The sequence below is a fragment of the Carlito syrichta genome, unplaced genomic scaffold (assembly GCF_000164805.1).
Source record: "Carlito syrichta isolate Samal-C Ts95f unplaced genomic scaffold, Tarsius_syrichta-2.0.1 Scaffold308193, whole genome shotgun sequence".
NCBI lineage: Eukaryota > Metazoa > Chordata > Mammalia > Primates > Tarsiidae > Carlito > Carlito syrichta.
The window spans coordinates 5,383-22,672 of record NW_007252289.1 but is presented as its reverse complement, the minus strand read 5'-3'; the positions used below and the strand labels follow the sequence as shown (position 1 = coordinate 22,672).

The window sequence follows — 17,290 nt, the reverse complement described above, 5'->3', positions numbered from 1 at the left end:
CCCCAGTATGTACTAGCATATGAGCTTTGCTTTCAAGTCTGTTTTCCCAGAGAACTATATTAAGATAGCGATTGAAATTGTGTTGAGTTAGTTGACCACAAGTTACCAAATCTATCCTACAATATCTTCTACAAGAGTGAGCCATAGGTATATTCTAACATAAAGAACTAAAGGGAGGATTGATCTACAGCCTGGAGGAGGCCAAAAGAGTCCAGGAATGGGAAGCAACATCAGGATGCTGGGGATAGAAACATGGTCTGATGACAGTGTGTGGGCACAAGAGAATGGTCAATACATTTTACTTCTGGTCACATCTAAAGCTTGCCACAGAACAGCTAGTAAACTCATTTCCCCAACTCTGTTAAGCAACCTACTTGGTGATAACAATGTTTTCCCAGAAGTCTAATTCCCAGCACACTTCCAATCCTTGTGCCTTTACTCACCGACTTTCAGTTCCCCGCCTGCAATAACCATGCATGCTACACTCAGAACATTGCTTCTGTCCACAGGGAAGTCTAAAGTCCCCATCACGTAAAGCCCTTTCAGGGATGGAAGATCTGTATCCACAAGGATGGTCTTGTCTGCAAAAAGAAAGAAAGAAAGAAAGAAATTACTTAGACATATAATCACAAAAAGAATCTCCTTCTCGCCGGGCTCGGTGGCTCAGCCTGTAATCCCGCATCTTGGGAGGCTGAGGTGAGTGGATTGCCTGAGCCTGCGGGTTCGAGACCCGCCTAGGCAACTTGGTGAGACCTCATCTCTACAATAAATCAAAAAATTAGCCGGGTGTGGTAGTGCACGCCTAGAGTTCCAGCTACTTGGAAGGTTGAGGCGGAAGGATCGCCGGAGCCCAGCAGATCGAGGCTGCAGTGACCAGGAGCAGCCACGACACTCCAGTCTGGGTGACAGAGTGAGACTCCAACTCAAAAAAAAAAAAAAAAGAATTTCCTTCTCTCCTCCAGTGATTTGTTCTGGGGTTCTCCTGCAGGCCAGGAGCTGCTTATATTGCTATCTATGCCAGGACAGATAAAGCAACTGGAAGAGCAAATAGTCTGCCAATATCTTAAAACAACATGTTTAGAGTCAAAATTCACTTTTTTAGGCCCTAAGCAACTGTCCCAAGCCTACTGATGTACAAACACAAAGCTCAAAAGAACTTCCTGCCCTTTGTGCCAGTCCCTTCACCTTAGGGCTCCTGTTTCAAGGAAGTACAGAACAGCAGGCATGACTTTGACCTCTAAAGGCAGATTGATTGAATGTAAATCCCAGCTCTGCTACTTATTAGCTATATAGGCCAATAACTTTATCTCTCTGAACCTCAGTTATATCATCTGTGAAATGGGAATAATAATAACAATACTGGTTTCATTCACAGGATTTTTTGTAAGGGTTAAATGAGCTAATAGATCTAAAATGCATGTATATTACTATTAAACTATCTTCAGTTTCCACTGTGTAAGGCAATAAGTGCTGGATATTATTATTATTTGTACTGTAGTCCATTCGTTTGGCATGCTTGTAGAACTAACCGTACAATCTAAAGCCATTATTCTTCATCTTCCCTTTCATAAATGCAGTTTCCGTTTAACTTTCGAAGAGATTGATTTTGCCTGACATTAACTATAGAGTAAGAAGTAAATACAGCATCCTCATTTAAACAGTAACTATTTCAAGTATGAAAAAGTACTGTTACTTTCTGAAGCTTAGTGATAATTCAACGCAAATGAAAGATATAAAATAAAGATTTCTGCTTAAATTTCAAGTACCTTAATCACTGACACATGTAAATATTTTTAAGGAGTTATTTTATTAACATAATCTCATTTATCATTCCAAGAAACAATGTATCCTGCTGTTCTCAAGGACCTGCCCAAGCAAATGAGCTTGTCCTGAGTTATCTGTCCTAACCTTGGCTGTTTCCCTCATTAAATGATGGGCCAAACCCTCCTGTGGTAGAGGCTATAGGGTTGTAAACCAATCATTTATCTTTTTTCTAAATTCACAATTAGACTACAGTTTCCAGCCTCCTCTGCAGTTATGCGAAGCCTTGTGACTGAGCTGTAATCAATAAAATGTAGGCAGAATTAAAGACATCTCTGGGTCTAGTCCATCAGTTTTGCCTGCCATCTCCTTCCATTTTCTCTCAGTTGGATATAGAACAGTGGTTCTCAAAGTATGGCCATGGTCATTCGGGATGCAATGCAAGAATCAGTACTGTTAGCAGCTATTCCCTTTCTTCATTGACTCTACTACTCCCCCTGGGGAAACAACCTCTCCCTTTCACACTCCTGTATCACCTTGTACATACTTCTATCTTAGCATTGAAACACATTATTTGAATTATATACATACATTATTGTACATGGGGAGATAACTATCATGTATTCTCAGTATTATAGGAAAAGAGACAATTCACTTTTTGAAATCCCGAGTGCAAGAGAGGGCTCACTAGTAGCCCAGATCTTGCCTTCATGCAATCTACTTATGAAGCAAATCTTCACATGTACCCCATAACTATAAAATAAATTTAAAAATTAATAAAAATAAAATCCTTAGTGCTTATTGTAATGCTGAAGATAAAGACACTAAACAAAATGTTGCCCAAATCTGTTGTGTTTAATCCCTTACATACTGTAGATTTAAGAATTAATTAGCAACTAGTACAAAATGAATGATCAGGCTAAACAGATAAAAATAAATGTCTATCTTAAATCTCATTTCTGGTCCTTTTCAAAACATTCAAAGAGAGTAAACTAGCGAATGTTCTAGGTTTAGCATAGATTTTATGGGTTCTAGACTTTAAAATTAAAAATATTTAAAGCAAACATCATTAAAACAAGAGTTTGATACAAATGCCTTTCATCTATTCCGGTTAAAGGCCATTCTACTAATATTCGGCTAATGAACCTGATTGTACAAAACAATAAAACTGGTTCAATAAATGCATTCTGTCATCTACAGAGCACTCACATACACACATAAGAATATGTTACCAGGAGGCTTTGAACATGTTTCTCAGATAAAATATGAGCCAAGTACACAGAATTTAAATTTTTTTCTTTGGTCTTTATCACATACCCTCTTAGAAGAAATTTTTCCTTTTAATTGCCCTATTGACTCCAAATATACCAACAAATTTTCCATGAATCACAGGTAGACTACTATAACCGCATGAGAACTGAGATCGTGGTTGCCATCCTCACTTTTATTTTCTCAGGATCTAGAACAATATCTAGCATATAGTAGGTGTTCAAAAACATAACACCTAGCAGCATACACACACCACACACAATACACACACACAAACACAGGCATGTGTGTATGCACATAAAGTCCAACAGTTATCAGAGCAAAAGTATAGGATGAAAACAAGAGTGGAAACATTGCTCTTGTTTCTTGGTGTCACACTTTTCATATTCCCTGAATCCATCTCTCTACCTCTTCTTCTTTCTTTGCCATGGTATGTCAAATCTTGTTGAGTGATGGGAATTCAAAGATGAATAACATGTTTCACACCATCAGATGAAGATAGATGTATAAACAAATAAATATACTGTGATACACTTGAGGTGATAGCATACTCTTTAATTATGTAGAGGTTGACCCTGTTTTTATTCCCAGCAGATTCGAACTGGAAAATCTATTAATGTGCCTATTATAACAAAATTTTGCCAAAATAAAATAAACACATGCCCTATAGAGAGTTTTATAAAAGCATTCCTCTTGTATTACAGTAATAGAGATTTCAACTATATTTGCTAGTGGCACAAGCAAAATAATTCACCCTAATGCAGCCCCCAGAGAAGATCAGCTGCAGGACCAAAATGACCAATCCTCAGTCATACTAACGGTTACAGAGTCTTTCCCTTTTTTTCCAGGTATGGAAAGCTGGCGTGCACATGCCACAGTCTCTAGAAGTAGCATCCTTTCCATAAAATTATTCAAGATATTTCAGAGAAATCCCTCAGAAATAGTTACTTATACAACTCAATAATATAAATGATGGACCACCCCTAATTTACCTGTGGCCTGATGACTTCCACCTTGTCCTGTCTTGGCCACTGCTATCCTATCCTATTCTGTCAGTGACCAATCTATCCTACTTGAGAGAATGAGCACTGGCATATGGAGGGAACCATCTGGAATTTCTGTTGCTCAATGGGAGGCTGATGGGGGAGCTGATCTGGAAAGAGGTTCCAAAAAGAATTAATGAGTTCCAGATGTAATTAAAGACTGCTTTTCCCCCAAAGGGGCTCAGGACCAGCCATGGGGTGGTGCCTCTTGGTTCCGAATTACACCCTCTAACCACTTGTTCATCCATCAAGCACTAAACGTTCACCATCTTTATCCTAGTATCTTTTGCCAAGCAGTGTCTTGATTTTTTTGAGGTTTTTTTTTCCTGAAAGTCTTTTATTTTGATGATCAGACAAAGCTTTAAAAATAATATCTGAAAAGTTAACAATAAGGAGAATCTCCTGAATTTCCCCCTGCACCAAATGCAACAACAAAGATTCAGTCTTTTATCACAAATGCATTAGCTACTCTTAAGACCAGAAACCCTGAGCCAAACTGAAAGACAGATGTCTCTGGCAGAGGGCTAGGGCTTCTTCTACATTGGGAGCAATTTGACAATCATAGTTACAAAATATCCCATATAATTTCAACACTAGATTTAAATTCACTTTTTCTACCCCCAGCAAAGTTGGGGAATCAAGGTCACTATTGTGTAGCATGCCAAGGCTCTGACACTGGTCTAAATCCTGGAGAAATGAGATCAAGGGCAAAGGGCACAGATTCTGGGAATAATGATAGGGTCACATGCACAAGCATAATTTAGGGCAGGCAGACCCACAGCTTGTATGCTATTCACTGCATTGGGTCCCATAACTTAGGTAGTGAAGACAGTTTCCACTACAACCCTGCTATTGTCAGGACACAGCCTACACCAACTTTGTACATAGCTCAGATTTCTGAGAGAGAAATGGCATGCAAAGTCAAAACAGGATATACAAGGACTATTTGCAGCCTTGTTATTTTCCTGCACCTTTCATAATTAATGTTTGTTTCTACATTAAGCCTTGGCCACAATATTTTCCTATAAATATGTGAACCAAAAGAAAAGTAAGTTGTAATGCCATTTGAATCACTATTAAATGATCTAATTCTTTTGAAAAAGAGAACATTTTTAGCTCAAAGTGACTACTTTACATACACATTTTATACAATGATTGGTGGCGTTTTCTTTTTTTGTGGTCTTGTTTAACTTTTGAGGCATCTAATGATTTATTCAAATAATCTATCATAACGTATAAAGATGGATGATACACCCAAGAAAAGTATTCCTGAAATAGAATGGAAGCTTTTATACATAAATAGTTCACATGGATGAAAGGTTAACATGATTGAAAATTCGTGTCGAGTAGACTAATTTACTGAGATGATGGTATTTGGTTCTCAAGAGTCCATCCTCTGGTGGAAAAAGCTGAACAAAGAAGTGCTAATATATAAGGATGCATCCTTTCTATAGCTAAACTCCTTTCGAAGAGCGGTTGACTTTATAGCATGCCTTTTGCTCAAATCCACACAGGTGGTTTCTTTATTCTATTCTGCCTATCATTTTTTTTTCAAACTGGTCTTAAAAATAGGCAGAAGAGGCAGTTTCAAAGAGCCCAGAGGCACATAATTCAAGACTAAAAGCCAGTTTTCTAACACCTTGAAAACTTGAAGAAAAACCATCTGCCTGATATGACTCTGAGTGCGTGCGTGTGTGTGTGTGTGTGTGTGTGTGTGTGTGTGTGTGTGTGAGAGAGAGAGAGAGAGAGAGAGAGACAGAGACAGAGACAGAGAGAAAGAGAGAGGGAGGGAGGAAAAGGGAGGAGAGGAAGACAGCTCTTCTCAGTCTCACCTCATGGGAAAAGGCCCATTTAAACTTTATATAATAAATTCCCACTGCACTCCCCACATACATGCCTTCTGTGTCTTCCTCAATCACCTATAGACATGCATAATTTCCATAGTAGAATCAACATTTTAAATTATGATATTTTAATTGATCAATAAAACGTTTAACATTCAATGTTTATTTCCTTCTCTAGTCTATACCATCTGTTCTTCAAAAATATTTTGAATCTATTTAATAGGAAGGTTTTAATGTAAAATTACCAACTGTATCATATTAATCCTCTGCATCCCAAATTTGGAAAGGAAAGTGCCAGAAGGTGCTGCTGTTTTCATTAAAGCATAAAAGAATCTGCACCTTCTCTCATCCTAGGTTTCTTTGTTTTTTGTTTTCATTTTTGTTTTAAAGCTAGAAATGGTGTTATACTACAGTTCCCTCCATAAGACCTCAAAGAATTTAAACTGGCCGACTTGGCTTTGCTATTTTATTTAAAACAAGATTCATATTGGTCTGCTTGCTCAAATGGGTCAAGTCTCCAAAAAGAAGGGAAAAAAAGCTTATATTTTGCAATCCCCAGCAGAACTAAAAATGATGAATATGTGTTTTGATAAATTTGAGGTCAGATGTTAACTGCAGTTTGGCTTCATCCACATAATTCTACTATCTCTATACACGGTTAATGAATTTCAACTAACGAGGTTTGGTGATAAAATCTCTCCCCAACCCTAATAGAAAATGATGCTTACATATGAGAAAAGATATAGACTGGTAACTCTCAGGTGATCCAATTATTACATTTTTACATGTAATAGTTAGTGTTAAAGTCAAACTAGGCACCAAACTTGTTTTCCTATGAGGGTTTTTCTTTTTGTTTCCTAAAGGAGAATAATGAGATCAACTTCTAGTAAATAAATATATTTGCACACTTCAACCCTGAAGAAAAAATATTCATATCTGTGAAATAATTGATCCACTCCTGAATGAGATTGCTTAGGCAAAGATTCAGGTAGCAACGATTGTCTGAGTTTATTTCAATGAGTTTATCTCTTCCCATCAGCTCTTTTCTTCTTTTTTTTAATTTTTATTTTAAAGATGTGTGGTACAATTCGGGGTTAGGCATAGAAATGTTCATTATGCAGCTACCCTTGTTGATGATGTGTACCCTCCCTTCCCTCGCAGTTTCCCACTACTGCCAATCCCACCCCTACCACCCCCCCCCCCTGGCAGTTTCCCACTACCATCAACTATTTTCTGAAAATAAGTTATCTTTGCCTAGCTGCTTGACACTAGACAGGGCAACGTGTCCAGAAAAAATAGGAGATTCTTTATCGCTTTTGAATACTGCTATTTTTTTCTTAAGTGTTTAATTGTTTCTTCTAACAGGGAAAAAAATCCCAAAATATTGTTAAATTTCTTAAAGATAAGATACTTAAATTCTATTTGCTTTTAAAAATTATATATACCACTTTATGAACACATAATTGATGCTTAAGAGAGAGTTTTAACTACAGTACCTGGTTAATAAATATCTAGTAAATAACTTCTATTCTACATTTTAGTATGTTGTATTAAAACTTATAATTTTTGAGCAAACTAGTCTATATGTTATGCTCCTAAATGTATAAAGTGCTTATATTCTATATAAATATAAAAATAACTTCTGTAAAGTTTTTATTGTTTAATATTTCCATGTATTTCTTTTTTTTTTTTTTTGAAAGTCTTTAAAAGTTTTTTTGTAAATCCCAGTAAATTACACATATTCAACACAAAGAGCTCTCGCTTAGGGTTTTCAAAATAAATTTCTTACTGCTTGAATTCAAATACTGCCCCAGAAATTATAAATGTTCCTAGAATTTTATTCATAATTCTAAGTATTCTAATACTAATAACTAGATGCTACAACCTTTGCCCAAAGTCCCAATACTCTAAAACATTTTTGCATTGCAAAGATACTGAAATCCCTGTCCTTAGAGTTGATGCCTCTTTTTAATCCAGGGTATATAGAAATCTACCACAAGGGAATGATGTATAAAGAAAGTCATTACTACTGACCGATTAATTTGTTCATTCATCCATTCATTCACTTAGCAAATATGATCAAGAGCTTTATCAGACACCACAATATAGGCCAAAGAAACAAACATAAATAAAACACTTCACATTGAAAAGTAAATACTTTTCATGAAATGAATGGGGTAAGTTTTGGAGGAAGGAAGAAGTAGATCTGATGCCTTTTTAGTATTTGCTTCTGATACTCACCAAAATAATCATAGCAAGACCCAAACAACATTTCAGAGTAAGAAAGACCATCTGTTTTATTCTAGTGCCCATCCATCTCTGAGAAACTACTGCCTTCATTGGCTTATCACTCCCTAATGGCCAAATCTCACTAATGTCCCATCCACTGACAGCCCACAAGCATCCTGGGTCTAAGTAGTTCTGTTCCAGTGGTCTCTCAACTGTGTCCCTATTCCTTTCAAGCTCTATTCACTCAGGTCTCATACATGACTAAGTACAGAAAGAATACTTCATAGGGGTTTTAGTATAGATCAGGCGAAATATCACATATAGAAAGATTATAGTACCTGGCATGTAACAGGGATTCACTATTCAGCTACCATCTTCATATGCACAACATATAGTTTTGAGTGCTCATGCTATCTCTGTCCCTTTGCTGTTGTGTGAAGCAAAAAGACACAGTTCCTAACCTCACAAAATCTAAAATTTTGTGGTTAGAATAGGCATTAAATTACAATCATACAAATAACTACATAGGCACAAACTGTGCAGACTGGTAAGGAGGAACATGAAAAATGCTATGAGAGTAACAGATTTGAGGACAAGGGCTAAGACCCAAAGGGTGAGCAGAAGTCACCAGGTTAGAGTTGTTCCCGAGAGGAGGCAGGATATATGAAAAGTGAGAAGTGGGAAAGAGCCTTATATCTTCAAAAGACTGGAAAACAGTGACAATACCTGCATTGCCCAATCTGGAGGGGAGGGATGAGAGGTGAGGTAGGACAGGTAGGCAAGGAACCAAATCAGGAAAGACTTTCGAGGCTACATAAACCCTGAGAGATATCATCCTGAGAATGATGATAAGCCATGAAAGGATTTCAAGCAAGAAAGTCACACAAACAACTTCATTTTTTGTTGTTGTTGTTGTTTTTTGAGTTGGAGTCTCACTCTAGTCACCCAGGCTGGAGTGCAGTGGCACACTCATGGCCCTGCAGCCTCGACCTGCTGGGCTTAGGTGATCCTTCTACCTCAGCCTTCCAAGTAGCTGGAACTACAAACACACACCACCACACCTGGCTAGTTTTTTATGGTTTATTGTAGAGACAAGATCTCACCAAGTTGCCCAGCCTGGTCTCGGACCCCGGAGCTCAGGCAATCCTCCCGCCTTGGCCTCTCAAAGTGCTGGGATTACAGGCTGAGCCACCACACCTCAACTGGGGTCATCGTTGAGATAAGGTAAACCACTCTCTTCCAACAGGAAGGGAGAAGGAGAAGATAGGGGTGCTGCAATCTATATGCATTTATCTCCTTTCAAGAAGAAATGGAGGAAGGGTACAAAGAGTAAAAATTAAAATACTCCGCAAAAGAATATAAACTTAGGAAACACTTTCATTTCACTTTAAATCATATAATGAAAACATTAGACTCCACCTGTCAATAACCAGTTAAAGATGATCTCTATTACAAAACTCTGTATGTGAAATAAATCCATCTGAGCATTTGACCTCATGTCTTCCTAAAAAACTTTGTTACCTTAACAACATCTGAACAGGGTATTTTCTTTATGTTTTCGTTTTGAATTGGAGTCTCATTCTGTTGCCCAGGCTGGAGTGCAGTGGCACACTCACAGCCACCCCACTGTCAACCTCCTTCTGCCTTAGCCTTCCAAGTAGCCAGACTATAGGTGCACACTATCACACCTGGCTAATTTTTTAAATTTTATTGTAGAGATAAGGTCTCACCAAGTTGCCCAGGCTGGTCTCGAACCCGTGGGCTCAGGCAATCCTCGGCATCCCAAAGTGCTGGGATTACAGGCTTGAGCCACTACACCCAGCCTAAACAGGGTTTTTTAAAAAAATAACTAATACACAAGAGTGAGGGACTGCTGCATAAATGCAAGAAATAGTTAATGTAATTAATGTATGTGTGTCTAGATACCTATGTATCAAACCAAACATGTATTTTACATATGGGATCTTTTTAGCCATTCTCAGATAGAGATGAGTTATATGCTACATTATCTATAAATCTTGAGAACATGATGTAAGTAAAAAATGTCCATTGTATGATTCTTTTTATATGAAATATCTATAATAGGTAAATTTAGAGAGAAAGATTAGTGGTTGTCTGGGCTGGGAGAGATGGTGAGTTAGGGAACTATGGCTAAGGTATATGGAGTTGCTTTGGGGAGTAATAAAATTTTCTAAAATTAACTGCGTGTGTCAATATACTAAGAACCAGAAGTTGTACACCTTAAATGAATGAATGTTATGGTATGTGAATTAAGGCTCAATAAATATCTTAAAAACTGAGGTACTTTATGTACTAATATGGAACAATCTTCAAATTATAGCTTTTAAAGCAAGGTACATAGTTTATAATATGTTGTCATTTATGTGAGGAGGGGGGTAAAAAAATGTATATATGAGTAATCTTTTTTACATTTTTGCTTATGCTGCATAGAATATCTTTGAAAAGACACTCAAAGAACTAATGGCATTGTTTCTAGGAAATGAAAGTGGTGACGGGAGAATTTTCAATGAGTATTTCTTTGTGCCTTTGAATTTTGAACAAGGTAAATATATAGTCAGTTTAAGAGTTTTTTTGGCCAGGTACAGTGGCTCATGCCTGTAATTCCAACATTCTGAGAGGCTGAGGTGGGAGGATTGCTTGAGCCCAGGAGTTTGACAGCAGCTTGGGCAACATAGTGAGACTTCATCTTTACAAAAAATAAAAATATAAAAAATTATCCAGGTATGGTGGTGCATGTCTGTAGTTCCAGCTACTCAGGAGGCTGATGTGAGAGGATCACCTGAGTCTAGGATGCTGAGGCTGCGGTGATCCTTGCTCATGCCACCCCACTCCAGCCTGGTTGATAGAGTGAGACCTCAACTCAAAATAAAATTAATGAAATTGAAATCAAAATAGAGACTGTTCATAATTTTTATTTTCTATAGGCAAAATGTTAGTCCTCTGTGCCTCTGTGTGCACATATATATGCATGTGTGTGTGTATGTATGATTCTTTTCCTGAATTCTCTTTTTATCATTGCCAGACTTGCAATTTTCTTCTCTAACAACAAGACCTTAGAAAAGACAGCACTCTGTGCAGTCTTCTTACTTGAATTGCCTTTTTCTTTAGACTTCCTGTTTCTAATGTTCCTTAGTTTACATTTTGATGTGTAATGTTGCTTTCCCATTTTATAACCATCTTTGCCATTTTTACATTTGGATATTTGTAAAATGCTTCACACTGTTGAGTGTTTCTATGAGTCTAGGGAAAATTTGGCTCTGCCATTGGAATTGGAGTGTGGTACAATGCTTTTATTTGTTCTGACTTCAGTTCTTGTTCATTAGGTTAAAATTAGGACAGGATCAAACTCTACTACTTTGCATATATTACACTGCTCTCTAGAAAATTCTTCTTATTGCAGTTTAGTTTGCCCATAATCACTAGAGATAATGTCCTTAAACAAGGATTCATGGGCAGACAAACAAGGAATTCTAAACACAAAGAAAATCAGAGAACTATGAAAGAATATACTCAATAATCAATTCCATATCCCAAGAACTAATACTTAAAGACACAAAATAAAGCAAATGGAAATTTAGCTTAAGCATATTTACAAGAAAATATTTACAAGCAGTCCATAGAAAATATCATAATTAACTGTGAGAATTTAGGTTCATTCTTGTTAGAGTCAGGCATAAAACATGTATGCCTACCATCATTTCTATTACTAGAAGTGCCAGACAATGTAACAGAGCAAGAAAAAATATGATAAGAGAATTAAGTCATCATTTGCTTGTTTTTCTAGAAAAACATAAGAGATTTAAGTAAAATACTATTAAACAAGAGAGGTCTGTAAAATTACTGGCAACACCAACAGACAATGAGCAGTAGCATTCCTGTATACTAACAACCACTGATTAGAAAATATCATAGACAAAGATTCGACTTCTGATAGAAAAAATAAAATACTTAGATATAAACAACATGAAATTCATATGTCATATTTTAAAACCCTCAGAACTTTGCTAAATAAGTGGAATGATATACTAGTACAGGAAGACACAATATTGCAAAGATTTTCCCTCACATGAATCTACAGATTCAAGTAGTCCAGTTAAAATTGCACCTGGGTTTTTAAAAAATTAGAATGTGAGAAGTGAATTCTAACATTTTTAGGAAATATACAAGTGGCAAGGATTTTTTATAGAGGAGTTTAATTTGGGGGTGTATGCTCTAGATAGAGCTCAGAGATCCAAGTAGTTTGGTGTTGTCCATGGAAGAGATAAAGAGGTGGAAGTGTTAAAATAATTCCCTTCTATTTCTAGATCAATAGTTTGTTGTTATTGAGTAGGTAGAAATTTATGAAATGTTTTCTTTTTTATAGATTGAAAGCCTTTGGGAAACACCCTGCACAATCCACTTGATACCGTTATGTAAATTTTTCTTCTGATGAGAAGCAGATGAGTTTAACACATTGTGATTACCAGTTTTTTCCCTTAAGCAAGGGGTACAAATATTCTGTGCACACTCAAGAGGAAGATCACATATTTTATATAACAAAAGAAAACAACAAAAATGATAAAATGCCTTCAAAAATCTTGCTTGAATTGTCTGCTTAGATTTCATATTCCTTTGCTTTAAATACTTCTATAAAGTAACTTGGAGAAATTTTACTCTCAGTATCCCAAATATACTGAAACTTATGATAGAAAATGATAATAAACCTATAATTTCTATTTTCAGTTCATCTCCTTCTTCCTCAGTCCATTATGCCTCCTCTTCCTCTGTGCCCCACTGCCCTAGAAATAGTTTTCTCTGCTCACTCACACTTAGAATAGGCAACAATTCCATCAACTCACCTTTCCCACCCACCACTGACCCTGTAGGTTCTGGAACCTTGCACAACCTGGGCATTCAAGAAGCCCATACTCAAGTCAAAAGACAGAGTAGAGTAGATGGAGGTTGGCACTGCATGTATATAGGGCACAGAGGGAATAGAACTTTTTTAGTCAATCTCTGGTTCTCTTTTTAATTATTATTTTGATTTGTCTCTGACTCTTTATATTCTGAACATGTATCTTATATGATCCTATACCTTGAAAACCCAAGACAATCTGTCAAAAACTTCTCTGCAGTGATAAAGGACTTTGGTAAAGTCTCAGAGTAAAAAATCAACATGTGAAAGACAATCGCATTTTTTATATGCCAACAACAAGCAATCAGAGAACCAAATAATAAGCATAATCCCATACAATAGCCACAAAAACAAATGAAATACCTTGGCATCTTCCTAACCAGAGAAGTGAAAGATCATTACAATGAAAACTACAAACACTGCTCAAAGAAATCTAGAAATCACACAAACAAATGGAAAAAGATTCCACGTTCATGGATTGAAAGAACTGACATTGTTAAGATGTTCATCCTACCCAAGGCAATCTACAGATTCAATGCAATACCCATTAAATTACCAACACCAGTCTTCTCAGACCTGGAAATGACAGTAGAGAAATTCATATGGAAATATAAATGACCACAAATAGCCAAAACAATCCTTAGCAAAAGAAACAAAGCAGGAGGTATCATACTTCCAGATTTTAAACTTTATTATAAAGCTACAGCAATCAAAACAGGCTGATATTGGTACAAGACCAGGCATGTGGACCAAAGAAACAAGACAGAGATTCTGGAAGCAAAACCTCAATTTCTCAACCAACTCAAGAGGAAGACCACATCTTTGACAAAGCCTCCACCAACAACCACTGGAGGGAAACTATTCAGGAAATGGTGCTGGGAAAACTAGCTGACCACATGCAGAAGAATGAAACAGGACCCCTACCTAGCACCATACACAAAATATCAACTCCAAATGGATCAAAGACCTAAACATAAAACCTCAAACTATAAGAATCTTAGAAAAAGCAGGAGACACCTTTACAGAAATTGGAATAGGCAACCAATTCCTGATCAAAAGTCCATGCCATAAGAGATAAGATAAACACCTGGGACCTCATCAAACTGAAAAGCTTCTGCAAAGCAAAAAAAACCATCAAGAGAGAGAGGGAGGCAGCCCACAGAATGGGAAAATTTTGTCAACTGTATATCTGATAAAGGTCTAACATCCAGGATCTACAAGGAACTCAAACATACCAAAAGGAAAAAAATAAACAGCCCTATTAAAAAGGAGGCAAAAGATATGAATAGACTCTCATCAAAAGAAGACATAATAGCAGCCAATAGATACCTGAAAAAATGCTCCATCTCACTAATCATCAAAGAAATGCAAATCAAAACCACACTGAAATACATCTAACTCCAGTCAGGTTTGCCATCATTATAACCCAAAAAACAACAGATGCTAGGGAGGATGTGGAGAAAAGAAAATGCTTCTATACTGTAGGTGGGAGTGTAAATTAGTATATCCTCTGTAGAAAACAGCGTGGCAATTGCTAAAAGATTTAAAAACCAATGTTACACACAACTCTGCAATCCCACTTTTGGGAATATACCCTGGGGGAACTCAACTCATACCACAAAAAAGATACCTGTGCATGCACATTTATTGCAATACTATTCACAATAGCAAAAACATGGAATCAACTATGCTGCCCATCAAAAGGGGACTGGACTAAAAAATGTGGTAATATACACAATGGAATATTATGCAGCCATAAAGAAGGACAAAATTATGAACTTCGCAGCAACTTGGATGGATTTAGAGTTTATCATACTCAGCAATCTATTGCAGAAACAAAGAACTGAGTACCACATGTTCTCACTCAAAAGTGAATCCTGAAAATTTATCATAATACTACAAGAAAGGGATTGGCAGTAGTGGGGTATTGCTGAGGAGGGGGGCACAACATCAAAAGAGTACCTGATCCCAAACCAGGCAAAGTAAAGACCAATTGGAGGCCAAAACTTCACCTGTACAATGGCCACTTATGTACCTAATCCTGAATTGTACCTCAAACCATAAAATCAAATTAAATTAAATAAATAATCAAAGGGCTATCTTGGAGAAAGATTCCTAATTTTGTCTTAATGAGTTAGTTTAGTTTCCCCTCCCCCTAGATAGAACTATCCTTGCATTCCTAAGATTAAATGCTATTTAACTATTATTTATGATTCTTCTAAAGCATAGTTACATTTGATTTGCTTAGATTTTTTCTCACTGTTAATTAGATTAGCCTTTAATTTTTTTTTCTATATATTATCTTGGTCTAATTTTAGAGTAAGTTCTATAGCCTTAAGAATGAATTGGAAAGTTATCTATTTTTTAGTTATCTAAAAGAGTGTATAATATGGTGATTATGTGTTCCTTGAAGGTACGTTTGCATTTTTTAGGAAGCATCTTGAGTGATGTAGATAGGCTGTAGACTCCACTTTAAGAATCAACTAGGAAAAAAAAAAAAAGAATCAACTGACCTGAAAAAATTATCCCATGTGAATAAGACATAAATATTTTTGTTGTATGATTTGTAAAGGTGAAAAATTGGGACAAAAATCTAGTGTTCATCAGCTATATAGTAGTTCAATAAATCATACTACATCCCTACTCTATGAAACTATGCAGTCATTTAAAAGAATGCAGTAGATTTGTCTTTACTGATATGACAGTATCTTTAACATACAGTACTTTTTAAAAAGTCACATATGCATACTTAGAACATATATTTTTCACCGCTGAATTGAGGGGCATCTTAGCATGGCATCTAAGAGCTCTAGAGATAGACTATTGGGTTCAAATTTTGTCCCTCTACCAATCAGCTTCATGATCTCCACCTCTCAGCTTCTTCAAATATCTGATAGAGACAGTGCTAGTGCCTTAAAAGGTGGTTATGAAGATTCCAAAGGGAATTTATCTAAAATATTTAAGATGGAAACCAACATGTAGCAAAATACTCAATGAATTACTCTTGTTAAGTTTACACATTATATTTTTTAAAAATACATTAAAAAGAAGCAGTTATCCAAGAGAGGGATAAAAGAAAGGACTAAAGGGTTCTTGGATATTTTGCTTTGTATATCTTTATACTGATTATTTTAGACAGGAAAAATATTATATATTATTTTTGAATGTTTAAAAAGAATAAGATTACAGAACCCTAGTACTAACTATAAGGATATCCAGTAGTCATAGAGAATTGAACATATAAGACAAACAAGAAAAATATTTAAACTTCATTTACATCAAAGCAACCTGGAGGCCAGTTATCGATAGAGTAGCAGGAAAGAGAAATAAATGGTTTCAAATCCTGCTCAGTCACTTGCTGGCTGTGGGATCCAGGGGATATTACCTATTTTCTAAGTGTTCTTCAAAAGCATGGATCATGGATACCCCACTTCAGTACCACTTGAAGAGTTGGTTCAAAATATAGATCACCATTTTAAAACCATCTTAGTTGATTCTTAAAGAATATCTGCTTTAAATTCTGGCAAGATGGCAATGGGGCAACCAGGTCTATGAAACTCTCTCTGCAAAGGAGAACGCAGAGGGTCTCTGACTCTCTCCTTGAGGGCTGCGGACCCCAATGTTGGCAGCCTGCTCTTCACACAGAGCTCGGCCATTGCCACCACTGGGGCATCTCAGTGGTCTGGACAGCCAATGCAGACACAGACACAGCAGCCGCCGGCGCCACTCTGGCCTCCATGGTGGCCATAGAACATCGTGCCACCCGTGCCTGAGGCGATCCACAACTGCAGTCCTTGAAGCCCCTGCAAGCAAGATCTGCTGGAATCGCTGCCACCTCTGCTGCCACCTTGATGTCTTGCCGACTGTGGGTCTCCTCCCGTGTGCCCTGAGGCAGGCTTCCATCGGGTGGCTCCTGTCCAGCCCCACCCCCTCTGGGGTGAGCAGCTGAGATAGCACCACCTGCTGGCGATTCAAGGTAACAACACCAAAACAGGAGAAACAAGCTTGAAAAAGAGAGACGGGCCAGATTTGAGTGGTGAACAGAGAGTGATCTGAACTGTCCTTCACAGCAGGCCAGGGGCAACTGACCCTAACTGTGAATTAATTTACCAGCTTGAAAAGAAAGCTAGAAATCAGAGCTGAAAGGACATTGAACTTAAGCGAAAAGTCTCAGAGTGTGCTCGATTGGTTCTGTTAGTTTAATGACTTGATTCTATTCCTATTGTTTT

General features: G+C 37.0%; 1 protein-coding gene across 1 annotated transcript in view; it reads right to left on the bottom strand.

Annotated features, from left to right (window-relative positions):
- Positions 1-16,964, bottom strand: part of LOC110596298 (fibrocystin-like) — a 57,386-nt gene extending 40,422 nt beyond the window's left edge. The window contains exons 1-2 of the mRNA XM_021716134.1: positions 16,655-16,964; positions 444-581 (exon numbers count right to left, since the gene is read on the bottom strand). Of these exons, the coding sequence (XP_021571809.1) occupies positions 444-581; positions 16,655-16,964 (448 nt within the window). The remainder of the gene's footprint in view (positions 1-443; positions 582-16,654) is intronic.
- Between the last annotated feature and the right edge of the window lie 326 nt (positions 16,965-17,290).